General features: G+C 38.7%; 1 protein-coding gene across 1 annotated transcript in view; it reads right to left on the minus strand.

Annotated features, from left to right (window-relative positions):
* Positions 1-127: 127 nt before the first annotated feature.
* Positions 128-18,885, minus strand: part of nos1 (nitric oxide synthase 1 (neuronal)) — a 40,730-nt gene continuing 21,972 nt past the window's right edge. Inside the window, exons 11-29 of the mRNA XM_026187591.2 lie at positions 18,288-18,389; positions 17,723-17,917; positions 17,555-17,640; positions 16,929-17,073; positions 15,922-16,026; positions 15,778-15,836; positions 15,555-15,671; positions 13,723-13,897; positions 13,271-13,409; positions 11,807-11,885; positions 11,401-11,594; positions 10,481-10,650; positions 8,815-9,025; positions 7,739-7,826; positions 5,961-6,082; positions 5,616-5,764; positions 4,945-5,139; positions 4,109-4,227; positions 128-3,220 (exon numbers count right to left, since the gene is read on the minus strand). Of these exons, the coding sequence (XP_026043376.2) occupies positions 3,205-3,220; positions 4,109-4,227; positions 4,945-5,139; positions 5,616-5,764; positions 5,961-6,082; positions 7,739-7,826; positions 8,815-9,025; positions 10,481-10,650; positions 11,401-11,594; positions 11,807-11,885; positions 13,271-13,409; positions 13,723-13,897; positions 15,555-15,671; positions 15,778-15,836; positions 15,922-16,026; positions 16,929-17,073; positions 17,555-17,640; positions 17,723-17,917; positions 18,288-18,389 (2,466 nt within the window). The 3' untranslated portion in view covers positions 128-3,204. The remainder of the gene's footprint in view (positions 3,221-4,108; positions 4,228-4,944; positions 5,140-5,615; positions 5,765-5,960; positions 6,083-7,738; positions 7,827-8,814; positions 9,026-10,480; positions 10,651-11,400; positions 11,595-11,806; positions 11,886-13,270; positions 13,410-13,722; positions 13,898-15,554; positions 15,672-15,777; positions 15,837-15,921; positions 16,027-16,928; positions 17,074-17,554; positions 17,641-17,722; positions 17,918-18,287; positions 18,390-18,885) is intronic.

An 18,885-nucleotide genomic window follows, 5' to 3' on the forward strand; every position in this document is an offset into this window, starting at 1 on the left:
TGCTTCATAAACTGAGCACCTCACCCCCGAACTAAAATGCCTCAACCTTAAACACTTTCTACTGGCTGAATAAACCTTTCCACTCTGGTTTCTTTCTTATATAAACAAGAAAAACAAACCAAGCAAATGTGTTTACATATTCTGTAAATGTTTCTCTTTATTTGTAAGTAAATGCAAAGTCCTTGCAGCTGATGCATTAAATGGAATACCCTCAATTAAGTACACAACAAAGGTCATTATAGCAGAGGCTGATTGGATCAGAGTTGTTCATAGCAGCAGCGATACGCAAACACCAAAAAATAAGAACCTCTCAACAAAGTTGTTACAGTCCAGGGCCCCGTGAGACAGGCCAGACAAGCTCAAAACAGTCTCACTAACTGACACAGTGCTGGTAAAGAGACAGAGCTTTTTAAATATGAACAGGAGACAAAGTATCATGCATTTGTTTAATGCTGCTGTTTTACCCTCATACCTAAAGGATATGACAGACACGACAAAGAATAGGCCTTTTTTTGTTCCTTTTAAATCAAGCAGAATCAAAGTGCTCATTTACATAATCAAAATACATTCTTAGAAAAGATTGTAGTGGTAGTTTTCATAGTTTATACTTTGTCTTTTGATATTTATATATATGTATAGAAGCTATATATAATATTCTTTTCTGTTTGCACATTTTACACAACAGACATTTTCTTGACAGCTTTCATTCCAGTTCAACTAAATGTGTTTAAATAAATCAGAGCAGACATTCATCCAAAATGAACAACAGCAGGGAAAATAGGACCCACCCATTATCTCCCAACTATAACATAGCAAAATCAGAAAAACAAAAAAGTACTCTCAGCAACTGGAAGTGACATTTAAAAATCACAATGAAATCAATTAGGCATGCTGACAGCTATCTTTAATTTGAAATAAAGACAAAGAAAGGGAATAAACAAGACACATAAGCTGACAAGAAAAAGCCACAGGTTAATGCAAAGTGGGTGATCAAAAAAACAATGTGGCCCCTGCACATACATTTTCAAATTACAACCCTGACTCGTTGGAAAGCAGCAAATGACCACAGTGGCAGTGTGATTGCCTCTTGTCTCTGGATGAAACTTCGCTGGAACTTAAAACAATAGAACCGAACTGCTGCGATCAAAACTAAAAGCCATGTGGGCAGCTTTCTGTTACCAAAACACCATCTGTAACATTAAATCTGCAGGCTTGTGTGACTCAGAGCAGGGTACTCATGCTTATTTTAAAAATCGAAGCAGTTTGACAAGGTAACAGACAAGTAGAATAATCATGTAAAAACACACACCTGAGATCATGCATGTTTTACACCCACTCGTATATAGAGATGCGCACACTTATGATAATTTCAAGGGCACACATATGCATGCATACACACATGCGTGCTGATGCCGTTGAGCAGGTGTCAGGTCACAGTGAAGGGGTGGCGCGTGAGCCACAAGGTAGCACAAACATGCAGAGAAAAAAACTGAAAGGATGAATGCATAAACGTAGGCAAAATGTTAATGTAAGGCAAGAGGCAGAGGAGATATGATGCTGTTAAATAGATATTTTAAAGGCTCAATAGGTGATAAGTGGAGCAAGTTGACAGCTGTCAGATACGAACTGGGCAGCATCTTTTCCCCTTCAGTAACAACGTTTTGTTACGGATTACTTGAGTTTTAAGGAAAAGGCTCTTTCTATTTTACTGAGAATAAAATGAACAGATCAATACCAATATTGTGTTTTTACAGCAAATACAAAGCTACAGCCAAGAACCATTTAGTGTAGCTTAGCATACAGACTGGAAACAGGCTCTCTACAAAGGTCGCAAATACGGCACGATTAAAGCTCACTGAGTAACATGTTATATTTAATTAGTTTATTCTGTACAAAAACCAAAGTGTAAAAATAGTAAACTTGATTTATGGGCAATTAGGGGTAAGAAGACCTGGAAATGGGGGAAACAGCCTTGCTAGACCAATCTGTTGATATCAGCAGCATTTTAATTCTGGACATCAGGTACCCATAAATACGTTTCTTCTTCAGACTTGTGTTTTAGTTGGACAACCTTTGCTGCAATGAAACACAACAAAATCTAGGACAAATCTTAACAAAGTTTTAAACAGCTGCCACTGAGATAGCCTATTGGAGTGAATAAATGTATTTTCCATGATATCGAACAATTCTTTTAAGTTGTTACTTATTCATTTACTCACCGATTAGTCATTTACTCTACAGCTTATTCCAAACAGCTGATGAAAAATAAAAAAAATCCTCCGCGACATTTAGAATTTAACACATTATAATACGTTATACCACATTGAACATAGTACGATTTAGATGTTAAATTAAAAAGCCCTCAAGACCTATATTTTTGTTAATAGTTTATCATTGAAGTTTATTTTTAAGATATATTGACTCACGTTTGGTCTTTAGTGGCTGCCCTGCACATTAGTGCTGCAGTTTCAGCAAACACCACCTGGGACCCAAAAGATTATGATGCGATGGCAGAATGAGCACACTAAGAAAAATGGCACTCGCACAGAGGCGGATGCATTTTGAAGAATTGCCAATGAAGAGCAAGGTAATCTGTTTATGGAGGCAGTGGCAGAATTTATGTTTTCATTATTCAGGGATACCTGTCAATACGTTAAATTTGTCCGCAGCACGTGTCCTTCAGTTTCTCTGTCTGCATGCCTATACATCTTTTCTTTTTCTTAGTCAAGGACTAAAGAGATTGATATTGATAATGAAAAACAGTCCAAATATATTTGAGCAGTCCTTATACTTTCCCAACAAGTAAAGTTGACTTAATCCACACAGAAATGAAAGTTTACTATCTATGCCACACATTTCCTTGCAAATATAAAACCTCAATAAAAGCCTTTTAACAGTAACAATAACACAGAGTATATTATATTTCTTGAATATATTGTCTTGGTCATGCATTCACAATGAGGCAGGTCATTACACTAGATCATTTTTGGAAGTATCATCAACAAGCAAAAACAGATTCTCAAAGAACAGAACATTTCCAACTTGCTACAGACAAGATCGCAGAGCCCAACAGAAACATTAAAATGGTATATAAAAAAAAGAACACAAACAAACCCATTTTTTACAGTACAAAAATTGGCACAGTATTAGTAAACCAGCGGTGCTGTGTCTTGTTGTTTTCAGAAAGCCTGTCGATTCATCGACCTACGAGCAGAAAACCCTGAAGAGAAAAAAAGTGCGAAGGACAGACAGACAGGCAGGCAGACAGACAGACAGACAGAAAGAGCAACAGAGACATGGAAATAGAGATGTTACAGTCATTACTCATCCAGCAAGCAGGGGCTTTGATGGCCGAATGTGAAATTCAAGTGACAATCCACACAGGAACCATCGTCTGTGATGCATTTTGTTGGTGGTTAATGAGCCATAGTGGCTATGTAGGGCCCTTGTTTTGCTCTTATGGCGAGGGTATATGAAGTGTCTAATCTTGAATATGCACAAATAACGCTGGAAACAAAAACAGAAATGGAGCAGAGCCACTCGCTTTCACTCTAATCCTGTTAGTTTAAATGCTCTTCTCCACAGGTTTCTATGGTTACCTGCTCTGTTTTCATCTGAAGCTAGTGATGACAACACATTGTTGTCGACAGCAACTACAGGTTGCAGATTGAAGTTGACTTACAAATGTTTCTGAGATAAAGCTGCTCTTGTAGTTGCAATATTGACATAAATATGAATGGGCTTTTCCACAGTGGTAATTGGTCCTGATTTTACTGTACGGATGTGAATGAGTGAATGATCAATAGAAAAATAGTTGATATGAATCCTTTTCTGGTTTTTTTTTATTTGTTTGTTTTTTTGAGGATGGAATACATTTTTCTATATTTTCTTAATATTAAATAAAGAACTGATTTTCACAAAGCCTTTCCTCATGATTAATTAGAAGTTAGCATGAATTCACAGTGAATCATCAGTCATTTATTTTACCCATGAAAAATATTTTACCAAAGAAAAGATTCTTCTGACTTTTACTGACATTTCAGAACAGTTTTGTAACATACTAAATATGAAAAGAAACAAAAAAATACTGGAAATGTAGAACACTTACTCATCTGAGTCTTTTTTGCTCTCCTCAATGTAGGCTATGGACTCTGAACGAATACGGTTGGTGACCTCGTAGGTGCGCAGGGTGACACCAAAGATGTCCTCGTGATAGCGATTCTCATCCTAATGACAACAGATTGGTAGCGAGACAAAGCTGAGTAACTGTTTACCAGATGTGTGTGTAGCATAATAATACGTTTTCTCTAGCAGGCTGTAGATATACCTTTTAAAATGGGATTCTATGGGAAATGACCATGACAAGCAAGCTAGCCAAAGACGCTGGCTACCATGATGTCATCCATCGATTTCTGAAGTCATGTTTTGAAATATAAAGATGAGTAATTTGAAGCCAGGTGTGACGAGAGATGGGCGGGTCTGAATGTGAAACTGCATACACACTGGTTAATCACTTGTCAATCACAGGTCATTAGCCAATGGGCAAACATCAGATAACCCTTCTTTCTGACCATAGTATGACCAATATTGACAAAATGGACCTGCAGTGGCAAAAACACCAATGTGAGCCAAAACAACATGGTAACATATAGTTACACTTTAGAGCCAAAATGCTAAAAAAAAAAGAAAAGTTAAGGTTTCAAAACAGGACCTCACATACCAGTTGGTGATCGGGCTTATGTCCATATCCAGTCCTTAAACAACATTACCTTTGCAATGATGGATAGCATCTTACATTTAGTATTTTCACAGCTGATCAGGTATTTTAACTAACTCTAGAATCTCCCTTACATTAAGTTTACTTCACGGTTCAGTAAGGTAGAATGGAGTATGAATGTGAACATAACAGAGGTGATATTGCAGAGAGAACTCCGCCACTCTTACCCGAAGCTTACTGATAAAGAAGCCAGCATCCTCCAGGCTCATGTTGCCCTGCTGCTTGATGATTTGCTGGACAGTCTTGAGAACATCTCCTGCCATTGTCACATCCCCACACACGTAGATGTGTCCACCCTCCTGCCTCAGGCACTGGTACACCGTCTCTGACAGATGCTCGCGCAGTACATCCTGTACATATTTCTGACAGAGAGGCAGTGAAGAAATGATGAGTGTGCATGGAGAAGTGAAGCGTGAAAATAGCAGAAAAGGAAACAATGTGAAAAACTGAGTCAGGACACTACACACAAAGTAAAATTTGCAAACTGCCACCTAAAGACTGATATGCGCAGGAACAAAGCAACCTCAGAGTAAGAAAAATTATGCTCTGTGGATTTTGTTCTTCTTTTCAAATCCGTGTATTGACTGTCACTGCTAAAAGTAACAGAACTGTAAACAAAGCAAGAATCAATCACAACAACAAAGGAAGCATTGAGCATAAAGAGGACAAAGACAAATGTATATATGAAAATGTATCAGCAGAATGACATTGGTAAGTAAAAATACACTATATCTACAGAAGTATTTATCCAGCCATCTCAAATTTGTGAATTTATTTCTACCTAAACAAGCCAGAGACAGATGTTACAAGCGACTTCCTTCGTGTTTAGTGCTTGTACCTTTGGTTTGCCAGGCTCTCTGGAATAGGCTGTGTAGAGCTCCTTAAACACCCCTTTATTCTTGGCCTGTATGGTCTCCTCCTTGTAGATGTGGTCCATCTCAGACTGCCGACAACCAAACACCAGTATCATTGGGCAGGATTTCATCCCTTGAAGATAAGAGGTAAGAGTTACTTTGTTGCTCTGGATGGAAATGCAGAAGTGATATCCAGAGTACAAGTGTCAAAATTACATTATCACTTTAATTTGAAGAATAAATCTATAAGCACTGAAAATACATTGCAAAGTCTTTTTATAAGTTGGTCAAAAGTAACTCTATGGATTGAGGGAGAACAAAATTCCAACCGTTTTGTTCAAGGTCATATAGTCTTTGTTGCCAGAAGCTTCTGAATGGGGCAATCCCTGTTCCTGGACCCACAAGGATGCAAGGTGCTTGGTTGTTCTTGGGAAGCTGGAATGATGGTGCACTAAAATAATGCCACACACACAAACAACATCCAACAAATTACCATGGAGCCTATAAAATGTAATAAAGGAATAATAGAGTATTTTAATAATAAAAATAATGGATTGCATTTATATAGCGCTTTTCAAGATCCTTAAAGCACTTTACAATTCCACTATTCATTCACTCTCACATTCACACACTGGTGGAGGCAAGCTACAGTTGTAGCCACAGCTGCCCTGGGGCAGACTGACAGAAGCGAGGCTGCCATATCGTGCCATTGGCCCCTCTGGCCATGGCGCAGAGGTGAAGTGTCTTGCCCAAGGACACAACGACCGAGACTGTCTGAGCCGGGGCTCGAACCGGTAACCTTCCGATTACAAGACTGCCAACTCTTGAGCCACGGTTGGGGGACATCAAGCTATATGGGTAAGTATAGCTTGATGTCAAGATTCCCCTAATTCTCCTAATCCTTTCATTGCCTCTAAAACTCACTAACTGGCACATTTATTTTGTTTATTCACTGTAAACTTATAAATTTTACAAAGAACACTCCTGGTAAGATAAAAATGAGTTGTTTTACATAAAAAGATAAAAGGTACTAATTAGAGAACTTTAACAGCAAATATTTCGGTTATTTTTATTTCCACTTTTAGTCTTAAGGAATGAATTGATAATCATATTAGCTCTATATCATGCATGCAGACAAGAGAGTGGTACCTATCTTGGCAAATCAGCTTACTTTGTCAAACATCACCTTTTCACGTGTCATGAAATGTTTCCAAGGAGCCAGACTTTCTTGTATTTTTTAATGTGGCCTTGAACAACAGTTCTCCAGGATTTCTAAAGGTCTTTTAAAGCTTTTCTTTAAACACTGGCTGCCTAAAATTGTACCTTTGTACCAAAAAGATGATTCTCAAAGGGCTCCTAGACAAAAAATTGGCATATCTCTGCAGGAAATAGTGTGTGTCCATAAACATTTAGCGGAAGTAGAGGACAGAAGAAGATCAAAATCTCATAAAGAGTATTTATAAGAAATAAGAAATGCAATAAGAAATGCATTTCAGCCAGTGTTGTTGGGGATCTTGTAAAAATTAATGGAATTATAAATGTAGAAATGTACTGTGAGGTTTACCATCTGGAAAAATGTCTGGATCTATTGTCATGCTGAAAAATGAAGCTGTTATCAATCAAGCGAACTGTCAATGCAGTAAAAACACAACTGGATAGAAAAAACACTCAAAACACACCACCAGTCATGGACTGGCCTCCGCAAAGAACGGACCTCAACATTCTTGAAGCAGTGCGGGATCATCTTGACAGACATTATCACAAAAAGTGGGTAACATCCAAATACGAGCTTTGAATGTCCTTCAAGAAGTCAGCGGAACTATTCCCGAAGAATATTTGAAGAAATGACAAGAAGGCTTACTTAAAAAAAGACTTACCAAATACTGACTTTTAAGCTCTTTAGAATTGTACCTGATATACCAGCTTTTATACTGTTTGCCTGTGTATGTTTGCATGCTTCAGTAAATTGCTGCACCTACTTCCCATTCTCTTAGAAAATATAACAAAATAAAGGGTTGGCTAAAGACTTTTGCAAATTAGATTATAGATTAGATTAGATTAGATTGCATTGCCTTAAAATTTCTTGTAAAAACACTTTGATATTTACCCTCGGACAAAGCACGGCACCATCTCCCCCTTCTCTATCCTGTTAAGCCACGATGAACACACTCCATGATGGATTGGTCCCTCTCCATCTGAAAGAGATGATTACCGAGCAAGCACTTTACCTTTTTCTCTCCCCTCTGCCTCCCACTCTTTTTAAGCATACAAACTAACAGGAAAAGAGTGTTCCTAACATGTGTTCAAGGCTATAGCCATCTTCCCCTCTTCCTCACGCTCTTCCTCTAAAGGGAAATTACAGTAATTCAGCTGTTGCTTATACAATCATAGTAATATGTTCACATAAGTGCACATTACAGGTGGGAGAAGATAGCAGTTAAAAGGTATAGTAATGCTTACTGACTACTTTACAGGCTGAGATTATATACTGCCACAGTGGTGCTAAAAACAACACTTAAATCGTGCCCTAAATAATGCCTCATGCCTAAATAATGCAGTGAAGTAGACTGAAGTATACTGTTTGTGCTTGTGGCCATATATATAAACAGAATATGTAAAGTCTTTCTCCCAGTGCGTGTTTCTGGTTTTTACAGTTTTGTTTTGGCTGCCTTGTAAAGCAGACTTACATTCTAAGATAACTTCCAATCATTTCTCTTGTAGCTTCAGAAGGTTTTCAGAGAGTCTGACACATTTTTCTTTTTTAATCCTTGCAGTAGCCTTGAAGGAGCTATGGCACTGTGCCTTTTATCCATGGCAAAGACTTGACTTAACCGAAATATATACCAGGCCTGCACTGGTTTGAGAAATGTCTAGTATGTCTAGTACTTTAAAATACATGATCACTGAAAAAGATGTTTAAATATCAGACTACTTTCTAGTTAAATGAAGAAAAAATAAACCAATAACTGCAATATATTAATTACCCTGATATCTGTATAATTTGCATTCTTGACATGTTGATAAAACCCACATGCATAATACTTCAGACTATCAAAAGTCTTCTGAGTAGACTAAAATTAACCTCTCCAGGCAGCTGAGAAGACCTAAGCATCTGAAGCTACGCCTACACAGCTTTTAAAATCTTGGACAGGAATTAGAGCAGTTCAAGTACCAGGGCCTTACCTCTGGCGCGATAGGAGACCACAGCCACTGTGAGATGGATCTCCCCTGGGTGCAGGTCTGGAGAGGAGCTGATAGAATAGTAGCGAGGCTGCAGAAGAGGCAGCTGGGTTAGCAGCAAAGTGGAGGGCATCTGGATAGAAGGAAACTCTTCTAGCACCTCCACCAGTGTGGGATTGTTGTACCACTTCCACTCCTCATACTCCTGCAATCCCTGGAGTGTCACAGAGAAAGACAATGTGGTACAAAGGTATCGGCTGACATTTCTTTGATATAGTTTTAGTCATGGTAAGTTATTGAATTATTGTCGTTCAGACTAAGAAATCAATGCAACTCCCACAGCAACTGAAAAGAAGAGGATAGTTTCCTCTTTTGGATCTGTAAACATTTCTCACTCAGGAGCAGGAGGCAGCCACAAGCAGAGCTATTCGCCATTCACTGCCCAACTGTTTCTGTGTGTCATCGCTGACATTTGGATGTGAGGAAAGTAGAGCACTGCCATCAGGCTAAAAAACCTTTGATATGTTACCAACTTTTGCTTTGTTCTCAAGCTGCTAATGAGCGACAAAATGCCCATTGAGAACCCACTGGTGTGGTCCACAATATGAGCTTAAAAGACAGTTTGAAGCACCTAATGCATAATTATAGCAAAACTCTAACACCATAAGCACTTTGGGGCCTGGGCTTTTTAACCTTGATAAACAGAAGGGGGCGTAGGACTGTACAGATATGAGAAGCTGATAGATTTGTTTAATTAACTTTTTTAAAGAAGAGAATAAGCCAGACGTGGCAACATGTTTGCTTTGTATTGCTTGGAAAAACAAGAAGAGAAATGTTAAAAAACAAAACAATTATTCCTGTAAGGAATGAACTTGAGATTTAACTCATTAAAACATGTTCTGCAGTGCTGTTTCTACTGTACAATTTCTTCTTTCTGAATTCAGAAGCCTACCATCTTTCCCTCTTGCTTGGTGACAATAATTCTGTGTATGAGCATATGAGTCACTGCTTGGCCTCATCCAGCCTTTTCCACACATTGACAAAAATGGAGAGTGAATAGTGGGAGGCACTGCAAGGGGGGATGGCTCTGGGTTAGAACGATCAACGGCTTTAATTTGGCGCCAGCTAACTCCTACTGTACGTACTCTTGGTGCAAAGAGCACCAAATCAGCTATGAGACACATAAAACTATCTGCCATATTCTCTTATTTTGAAACACAGAGAATGTGTTGGTTACTGTTGAAGCTTAAGCACATGGTGACTTTTTATAGAACAGTTCTTGGAAAAGTGATCTAAAAATACGCATACATTTTCATCTCAGATTGGAAATGGGGGAACATATCTTTGGATACAGCCCACATGCACACATCGGAAATCCCTTATGTGTTTGGTCACAAAACAAGTTCAAGCACTCAGCGCTGCTGCAGCTCAGCCATTTGAAAGGTCAGTGTAAATCAAAGTAAATATGCATTTACACGTGAAACACTTTTCAGATGAAAACACTTGGTCGCATATTTGTACGTTTTATCAAAATCGTAAACTAAGGTTCAGTTAGTTTGTCTAATGGATTCTTCTGGTGTCCAACTTTGGGTTCCTTGAAAAGCGCTATATAAATGCAATCCATTATTATTATTATTAAATGGTAACATTGAAAACTAAGTGAATTTACCTTACTGAGGATCTCTAGTTTCTTTCTTTGTTTGTCATTGGTTGCTAGAGCAGCAAACTGCTGGAGCAGCACAGGGCTCGGTGGAGTCGTGATATCCATGAAATACTGGAAAGCCTGGTAGATGGTGCAGGGAGGGATACGGGTCTCATTTGTCCAGTTACTGATTACACCTGCAGAAAATTATAAAGTTAAAGTTGAGTTAATTCATATGATGTACTAGTTTTTTATATGTGTAAGATGAAAGAAAAAAAATGAGGTAACAAACTATAAGAGCAGTCTGTGTGTGTGCAGTTTTTTTGCTGGCTTGTTTTTTGGGAGGTTTTTGCTGCAAAAGCTCTTACCAATGCTGTTTCCTTGCTACTTGATCTAATGCTAGACAATGTGGAATTTGTTGACTGAAAATGAACTAGCTTGAGAATCAGTATCAAACCAGTCCGAAGATCAGAGCCATTTCTCTGTGTGATAAGCATTTGCTAACACGTTATACACAACACCCTTGGATATGTTGTCTAGTTGTCTGTAATTAGCAAAGTACAACCAAAATGCAAGCAGCAGTATGGAACATGTGATCCTCGAATTGAAAGAAAATTAGATACAGTGAGAGTTGTTAACAACAAGGGCTTGAATTGTGGAGATGAATTTTGAATAAGCACTAATCCTGTGTTTAGCAAATGTCTTGCATCACAGTCACAGAGAAAATCACAGTTAAGTCACCCGGTGTCACCACAACTGTTTGCCAATATGCAGTTCACTGAAAAATTTCTGGGCATGGATATCCTGCTAAAGTGTGACTTCATGATGTCTGCTGTGACTTCTTATTTACATTTGGATTTTGACAACCTGCCCAGATTTTAAAATGCCATTCTCGTGATTGCATGCCTACTGTTTTCGCAAAGTAGCATGACTTTGCTAATACCCACCTAGGGCAGTGTTTCTCTCCTCCAAGAACTCCACTTTGACGATTTGATTGACAGGTGGAGCATCCTCCAGTTTTTCTATGAGAGCTGTTACCAGGTCCTCATGGTTGCCAGGGAAGATGCCCAGATGGTCGCCAGGCTTGTAGTGCAGGCTGTCGTGGTTGTTTGTGTGTAACCGCACAAATATGGTGGAGCGACTATGAAAGGGATCAGAGATTTAGGAAATAACATTGCACCATTTTCAGTCTGTTCCATTTAGTTAAAATGTCACTGTAAACAATGAATGAGTTGGACACCAGAAGAATCCATTAGACGAACTGAACGTTAGTTTACGATTTTGGTAAAACGTACAAATATGCGACAAAGTGTTTTCGTCTGAAAAGTGTTTCACGTGTAAATGCATACTTACTTTGATTTTGGACTTTGTAAATTTTGAGATTCAAGCATCTTTGCTCCATAAACTTTCTTCTTGTGAATGCTGTGTAATGCTGTTGGCAGACACAAATAATACATGATTTATGGATTGATTAATAGACATGTTCTTCTTGGAAAAAAATACTTCTTTGATTTCTTTCTGGGAGAGACCGATAAGAAGTTTTATGTACAGACACGCAAGTGTCTGTATATAAAGGGTAAAGGTAAGGGTACATAAAGGGTTTTAGCCCAGCCCTATATCCACAGGCACTCCCATGTCTGTACATATAGTTCAGAGAGTCAGGATCCAATATTAACATAATGGCATAATGTAAACAACTGTCACATTATGAGATTCAAGCATCTTTGCTCCATAAACTGTCTTCTTGTGAATGCTGTATAATGCTGTTAGCAGACATAAATAATACATTATTTATGGATTGATCAACAGACCTGTGCTTCTTGGAAAAAAATACTTCTTTGATTTCTTTCTGGGAGAGATTGATAAGAAGCTTTATGTACAGATACGGGAGTGTCTGTACACAAAGGGTAAAGGAAAGGGCACAAAAAGGGTATCAGCCCAGCCCTATATAGTTCAGAGAGTCAGGATCCAAACTTAACATAATGGCATAATGTAAACAACTCTCTACTTTGGCAAAGACAATGCAATGATTTTGTAGCAAAGTTGCTGCACAGACATATTATGCTGAATACTATGTATTCATGGATAAATACATGGATTCTTTTTCAAATATTATTATATTCCACAGCACTAATAACCCAAATCAAAATACATAAAAAATTCTAACTGAAGAACTTCAAAAGAATCATATCATTAACAAACATTAACATCATTAATAACATCAAAGACACATCTTGCCAAATTGTGTAAAATTGTTGTAATATCAAAAAAAGAATCAGAACAGATTTATGGATATTTCTCACTTTATACTGAAATATTTGCCATTTCGCTTCAGATCCCAACCTTTTAATCTCTCTCAACAAGGAAGGGAATATCCTCTGATATCCTCTGACCAAGCCATAAGTCCTGGAATGCTACCCTTTGGTCCCAGGGCTAAATGAGCAGACTAGTCAATGGGTCCCAGTTTGCCCACCCCCAAGCTTACGTCACAATCTGTGTCAGTTTGAAGGTGCCGAAGTACCAAATTAATTTATGGAAATTAAGTAACAGAGCCACTTCAAATCTGGTCCAGTACTTTGAACTCGAGACCTCTAGGGAAAAGTTCTCAAAATCCTATTATAATCTCATTTTGATTTTCTCACACCAGTGCCACAAATCTCAGCTTCAGGTCACGTAAAGGCTGAGTGACTCATCTTTATCAATAACCGTACTACCACACTGCTGATCAATTACAGGTATTTTGTACAGATGAACTTTCCCCTTTAATATTAAGTTGCCACAAGCATTTTGTAACTAAGTACCAAGAGGAACTTTCACCTTCTGTGAGGGCTGGGGCCTCGGCCGTGTAAGTCAAGCGGAACTTGCTCTTCTTCCAGCTGCGATCATTGCTGATCAAGGAGTCATTGGCCTTCTCAATGTTCACGTCATCACCAACACAGAATACATCGCAGGCAGCCTTCACGAGCAGCCACAGAGAAGATAAACAAAAGAGTTGGGTGGGGCACGTAAACGAGAATGAACAGCTTGCAGAAGTAGGGGACACCTGGAATGAGTGTGTTTGGAGGTGTGGTCCCGCTCCTGAAATTCATAATACATAATCTCCAAGAAAAAAAAACAACAGAAAGAGGATTGTACTGGGATGAACAGCTACTTGACAAGTAACTAACATACCGGTCTTGAGATAAAGCTTAACTCTAGGTTCATAATGTACACTTTCCAAATACACCACCTTTAACCACGCCCAAAGGGTCTCAGCCCAGGAAACCAACCTTAAAAACTTTCTTGGCCCATGTTCTGAATGACTCCTCCTGGCCACACAGCTCATCTCCCTCTCCCATGCGTAGGATGCGCTCACCCCCTAGCTCTTCAAACAGTGTGTCCACAGCGTGGGCAAAGGCGCAGAAGTGTGGGTAGGCCCTGGAGCCAAGGCCAAACACCGAGAACCTAAACAGAGACACACATACATGAAGAAAACACAGAGACTGAGAGACAGGTAGTGTTAAAAAAAAAAAAAAGAAAAAAGAAATAAAACACAAACATACACAACTGCAAACCACCACCACTGTGTCCATGTTAGAAACTTGCCCTTTCCTTCCTCTCAGAATATGTCAAACAGTTGAAAACAGCTGATGTATTTATAAATACGTGTCCTGTCTGAGTTTAGATGGACATAAACATGAAACAGATCACTTTGTTTTTTGAAGGCAGACAACATCTCTTTCCACTTCTTTGCCGTGAGGAAGTCAGCTCACATCTGATCCAAGTTTGAGCAAAATCTCTGTTGTCTTTTCTTCCTTAGCTGATCAGCAAACTGTCAGCTGCAATAAGATTTTTATCCGAAAGGAGTTTTATAGCCATCCTCATGTGGAGTATGCACTGAGGAAACGCTACAAGGAAAACCCTCCATTTAGACATAAATGGAGGAAGAACTCAACTTAATTCAGTTCAATTTTATTTTATATATATATAGTGCCAAATCAAAACAACAGTTGCCTCAAGGCGCTTATATTGTAAGGTAAAGACCCTACAATACAAAGAAAACAGACCCCAACAGTCATATGACCCCCTGTGAGCAAGCACTGCTGACAGTGGGAAGGAAAAGCTCCCTTTTAACAGGAAGAAACCTCCTGCTCCTCCATGTTTACATCTGAGCTCATTCTAAATAATTTATATTATATTTAACCTAAAGTAATCCATCATATTCCACAATATGAGATGTTTAGTTGGTGTCTTGTGAGGGCAACGTAGCTCTAAAACATAGCTTTTCATAAGCTCCATATAACAGACCTGCACCTTTATTTTTTTAATAAAAAGTATTTTACAGTGTATTACACAGTTAACTGAATATCTACTGGGGGTTTTAATATATTGATTAAAAAAATTAAGTTGTGTATTATCAAAACAGCTCACTAAACTTTGTGCATTCAGACAACCACATGATTTTTTATACATGTTAATCTGATATTGCTGGTGGACCCATTCAGCTTGCTAATTTTATTAAACCAGGCATGGTGACAGTTGACATCATTTATCTCCATTAAAGGGTTTCCTTGCTAACTTGCTAAAGGAGCTATTCATTTCTTTACACTGCAGTCTAATTCCCTACCACCAGTACTGATTGGACCAAGTTCAAAAGTAATACATTACTGTAATCAATTTATTTAATGTGTTACATTACATTGTTTTAGTAATGCAATAATGTAACACATTACTGTAATAAACCCAGTAATCACATTACAGTTACAATTATGCTGCTACCTGCATTACAAAGGCTCTACTGTTATCTGCACAAGAGGTGAACTGAAAGAACTAAAACTAATCAAACATTCAAAGATTTTTTACTGATTAGATGATAAATGCATATTTATGTATTATGTATCCCATTTGATGTTTCAAAGTGAATGTGCCTGGATATTAAGCCAACATTTAACCATTCTTTTTACAGCATTTCATTGACTATGAGCATAGCATGTGCCTATCCTATTTAGCATAAGCATTTTTTGTAGTTTTCCTTCCAGATTTCCTTGCTTTCCTGTTTGATAATTTAGGGATAGATTTGCACATAAACACCTGTTATGTTTGTTTAGTTTGCTTTGTTTACCTGACATTAGCAAGTGGTCCGGTGCTCTCAAAGTTAATTTTGGTTTCTGGTTCATCGCTGGATGACTTCCGAGTGTCAGAGTAAGAGGAAACACTGTTAAAACGGACCTTGTAGCTCCTAGAGAATAAGAAAAAAGCAGAGGCACGCACAGGCTTTTAACTCAAGAGACAAAAAATAATTACTCAAGTAAACATTAAAAGCTGGATTGAGATATCAAACTCACTTCCTATCTTCTGTGTTTGTTGTTGGGTGGCACATTTCCATTAAGGCGGCTCCAAATTTCTACAGCAAAAAAGAGCAAACACATACAATTAGAAGTGTCTGCTGAGCTCTTAATAACTGACAAGTATTAAGTATTCATAAATACCTCTCCATTCTCAGGTGGGTCACCATTCCCAAATGTGCTGGTCACCACTAAAACCAGTGTTTCATGCTCCAGGTCCACAACATCATATTCATCCATAGACATAACCTGCAGGAAAAAAAAGAGCGTTGTACTGATGGAAGCTTAGCGACTTACATGGTGTAGTGTTTATCTCACTCTTGTTTCCTAGACACAGACTCCAAATGACAGCTGACTTGAGCGTGTAAATTAAGGCTGAACACATAGCCGCTGGCAGAGGAGGAGGTTGTAATGACCACTCTGTCCTCGCCTCTAACGAGATGATAATATGCTGCTGCCACACATTGAGCATCCATGATGCATACCACTCAGCATGATGGTGTTTGTCTGCCACAGGCCGCACTTGCATTTCACATGCATATACGCCTCAAAGACACACAACCAAAGGCGTGAAGAGAAAGAAGCCTTTAGCCCCACAACAACCAAGATTCCCCCTAAGCGTTTGCATCTGCCCTGCGATCCATCAGCACACGCCCACTCACAGTGACACACACATGCACAAATCTTCATGCATGAATCTCCTTGTGTGATTGATCACACTGGGAAAACAGGAAGAGCAAATAAAGATAGGACCGGGAGGAAAAATCCCATAGTGTGTGTTTGAGAGAAGCTTCTTTCTCTTGTTTCTGTTTGGTTTTTGTATACAGATTTGCACACCCAGCGGCACTGAAGGATTTTGTCTTAAAACTACTACCCTGTTCTATGCTTTAGTGGATAAATCTTGCCTCCAACCTGCGGCACTTTACTGCATGAGACAAGAGGAAAATGTAACAAAAGATTGGCTTTTCTTTCTTCAGACCTTTTGTCATCTATACTCAGCTGGCATCTGCTCAGCTTTATCAACCAGAGAGTGGGGTTCGGGGGAGGGGTGTCTTTCAGTTCCTCCTTTTTCAATTAGATATTAGAGCAGCGATACATAAGCTAGTTCTCAACCTTTGGAAATGATGATGCAAGGTGGGAGCAAGGGGTACCTTTGCGTCAAAGGCGTGCTTGAAGATTTCACAGAGCGTTTTGGCATAATCTTGCGACTTGCCCGTCTCTGTAGCAAACAGCATTGTGGCTTTAACCCTCTTGGCCATAGCTTGGCCCATGAGTTTCGCTGAAAACTTCACAGCCCTGCAGAGGTGAAGAGAAAGACAATGCAAATGAGATGCAGCAAAGATGAAGATCAACTGAATAATAGAAAGAAAAAAAAGTTTCTTATTGAGCCTCTGAAATTAGTAATAGGCTGGTTCACTGTAGCAGACAGCTACGGATGGATGACAGTTGTGATTACCTAGCTTGTCATCTCCTCAAGGCAATTATAATAATAGCAGAACACGCGCACAAGTGCATGTATACACAAACAAAACACTGACAAAATTCTGATTACTCCTTAAGGGGTTGATTGGATGAATTTCACTGCTGAGCACGCCAGCGTCTTTGTCATGTGTCTAACTTTTGTTTGCAAAGTGAATACCTGCTTAGCCTTAAATTAACAAATACAAATCATTTGTGATCTTTCACATTTAGAGTTGCAATTTAGCTTTGACTCTTACAGTGCAAAGACAAAAAAGGGAAAAGAAATGAATGATTAAGTAAAACCAAGCACACTTACTTGGCAAGCTTCTTGAATCCAATGGCTCTTTTCTTTGTGGGTGTCCCATTGACCCCTTTCCACACGTGGGTATTCCATGGATCGGGCTTTTGCATAGGAGAAGAAAAATCAGGTGATCTTAAATCAAAGAGATCTCATGGTGTGTGGTATGTGGAATGACTTACTCACCTGGTACTCAAAAGAAGGGCTGAGGCGGTAGTTAAGCATTTCTTGATGGAAAACTGGCGTGATGCTTCCTGACATCGGAGGCACAATCCACACCCAGTCCCCAGGACAGCCACCTCGCACCCGAAACTCATTCTCCATGTGCTTCATGAAGGACTCTGTGGCTGAATGATGGTCTACTATGGTCACTTTGCATGTCTAAGAATAGGTAGCATAGATGGATGGATATGAATTATGTCACAACCAAATAAGTGTTTTATTATTATTCATGAGTGCATTAAAATGGATACGCTGAATGCTTACAATGGTCAAGTGCTATTAACAAACAAACAGCTGCACATCTTGTAATAAACCAGTGGAGTATCAAGCTATAATTTGATCACAAATATCTAGTCATTTTGACACCAACAAATTGTTATAAACATGGCTTAACACACTTCACCACGGAATTTGCTCAGCAGTAGCCACTTTGAGTCCAAGATAACTGTAGGCACTGTTGTTCCAAGGAGCTGTCTAAAAACTTTAAGAAGTTAAAAATCTACTTACTTCAAATCACAGATTTCAATACCTGGTAGCTGTGAAGGACAGCAATATTGATCTCCACGAGTGCCTGATCTTTCCAAAGGGAGGATGTCTTTCTGGTGTCTAAGGCCATTTTGTTTGCCACCTCCTATATAATACAGAAAAAAAAATGCCTGACATACCTGAGACTGAAAATTTTAGTGACATAAACTTTAGCATTTCATTTCTGTGTAGAGTTGCTGTGCTGTGGTCATGCTGTACTGAAGCAAATGGCCCTCGTCATCACTGCAAGCACAGACAAATCCAAAGCTGGCACCCATGTGCCCTGAAGTGCTCTTCATAATTGGACGACTCTGACTGAAATTTTCTTCACTTGTCAGAATAATGTGATACATGCAAAAATAGCAAACACTCTGGTCTCCCTAATTATATGCTATGTCACATATATATTTATACTGCATGCCCTAAAATAATTTGAAGATCTGATTGTTAAATATTACAAAATAGGTTACAATTAAATTTGCCCATCTATAGAAAAATATATTGGTAAACATATTAAAGTATAAAGTACCACAGTTTTCTTTTATATTAAAGGATTTGCAACAAAACATGGAGGAAGAAGAACTGCATTCTGACAGGCTCAT

This window comes from Astatotilapia calliptera, chromosome 12, assembly GCF_964374335.1.
Source record: "Astatotilapia calliptera chromosome 12, fAstCal68.1, whole genome shotgun sequence".
NCBI classification, from domain to species: Eukaryota; Metazoa; Chordata; class Actinopteri; order Cichliformes; family Cichlidae; genus Astatotilapia; species Astatotilapia calliptera.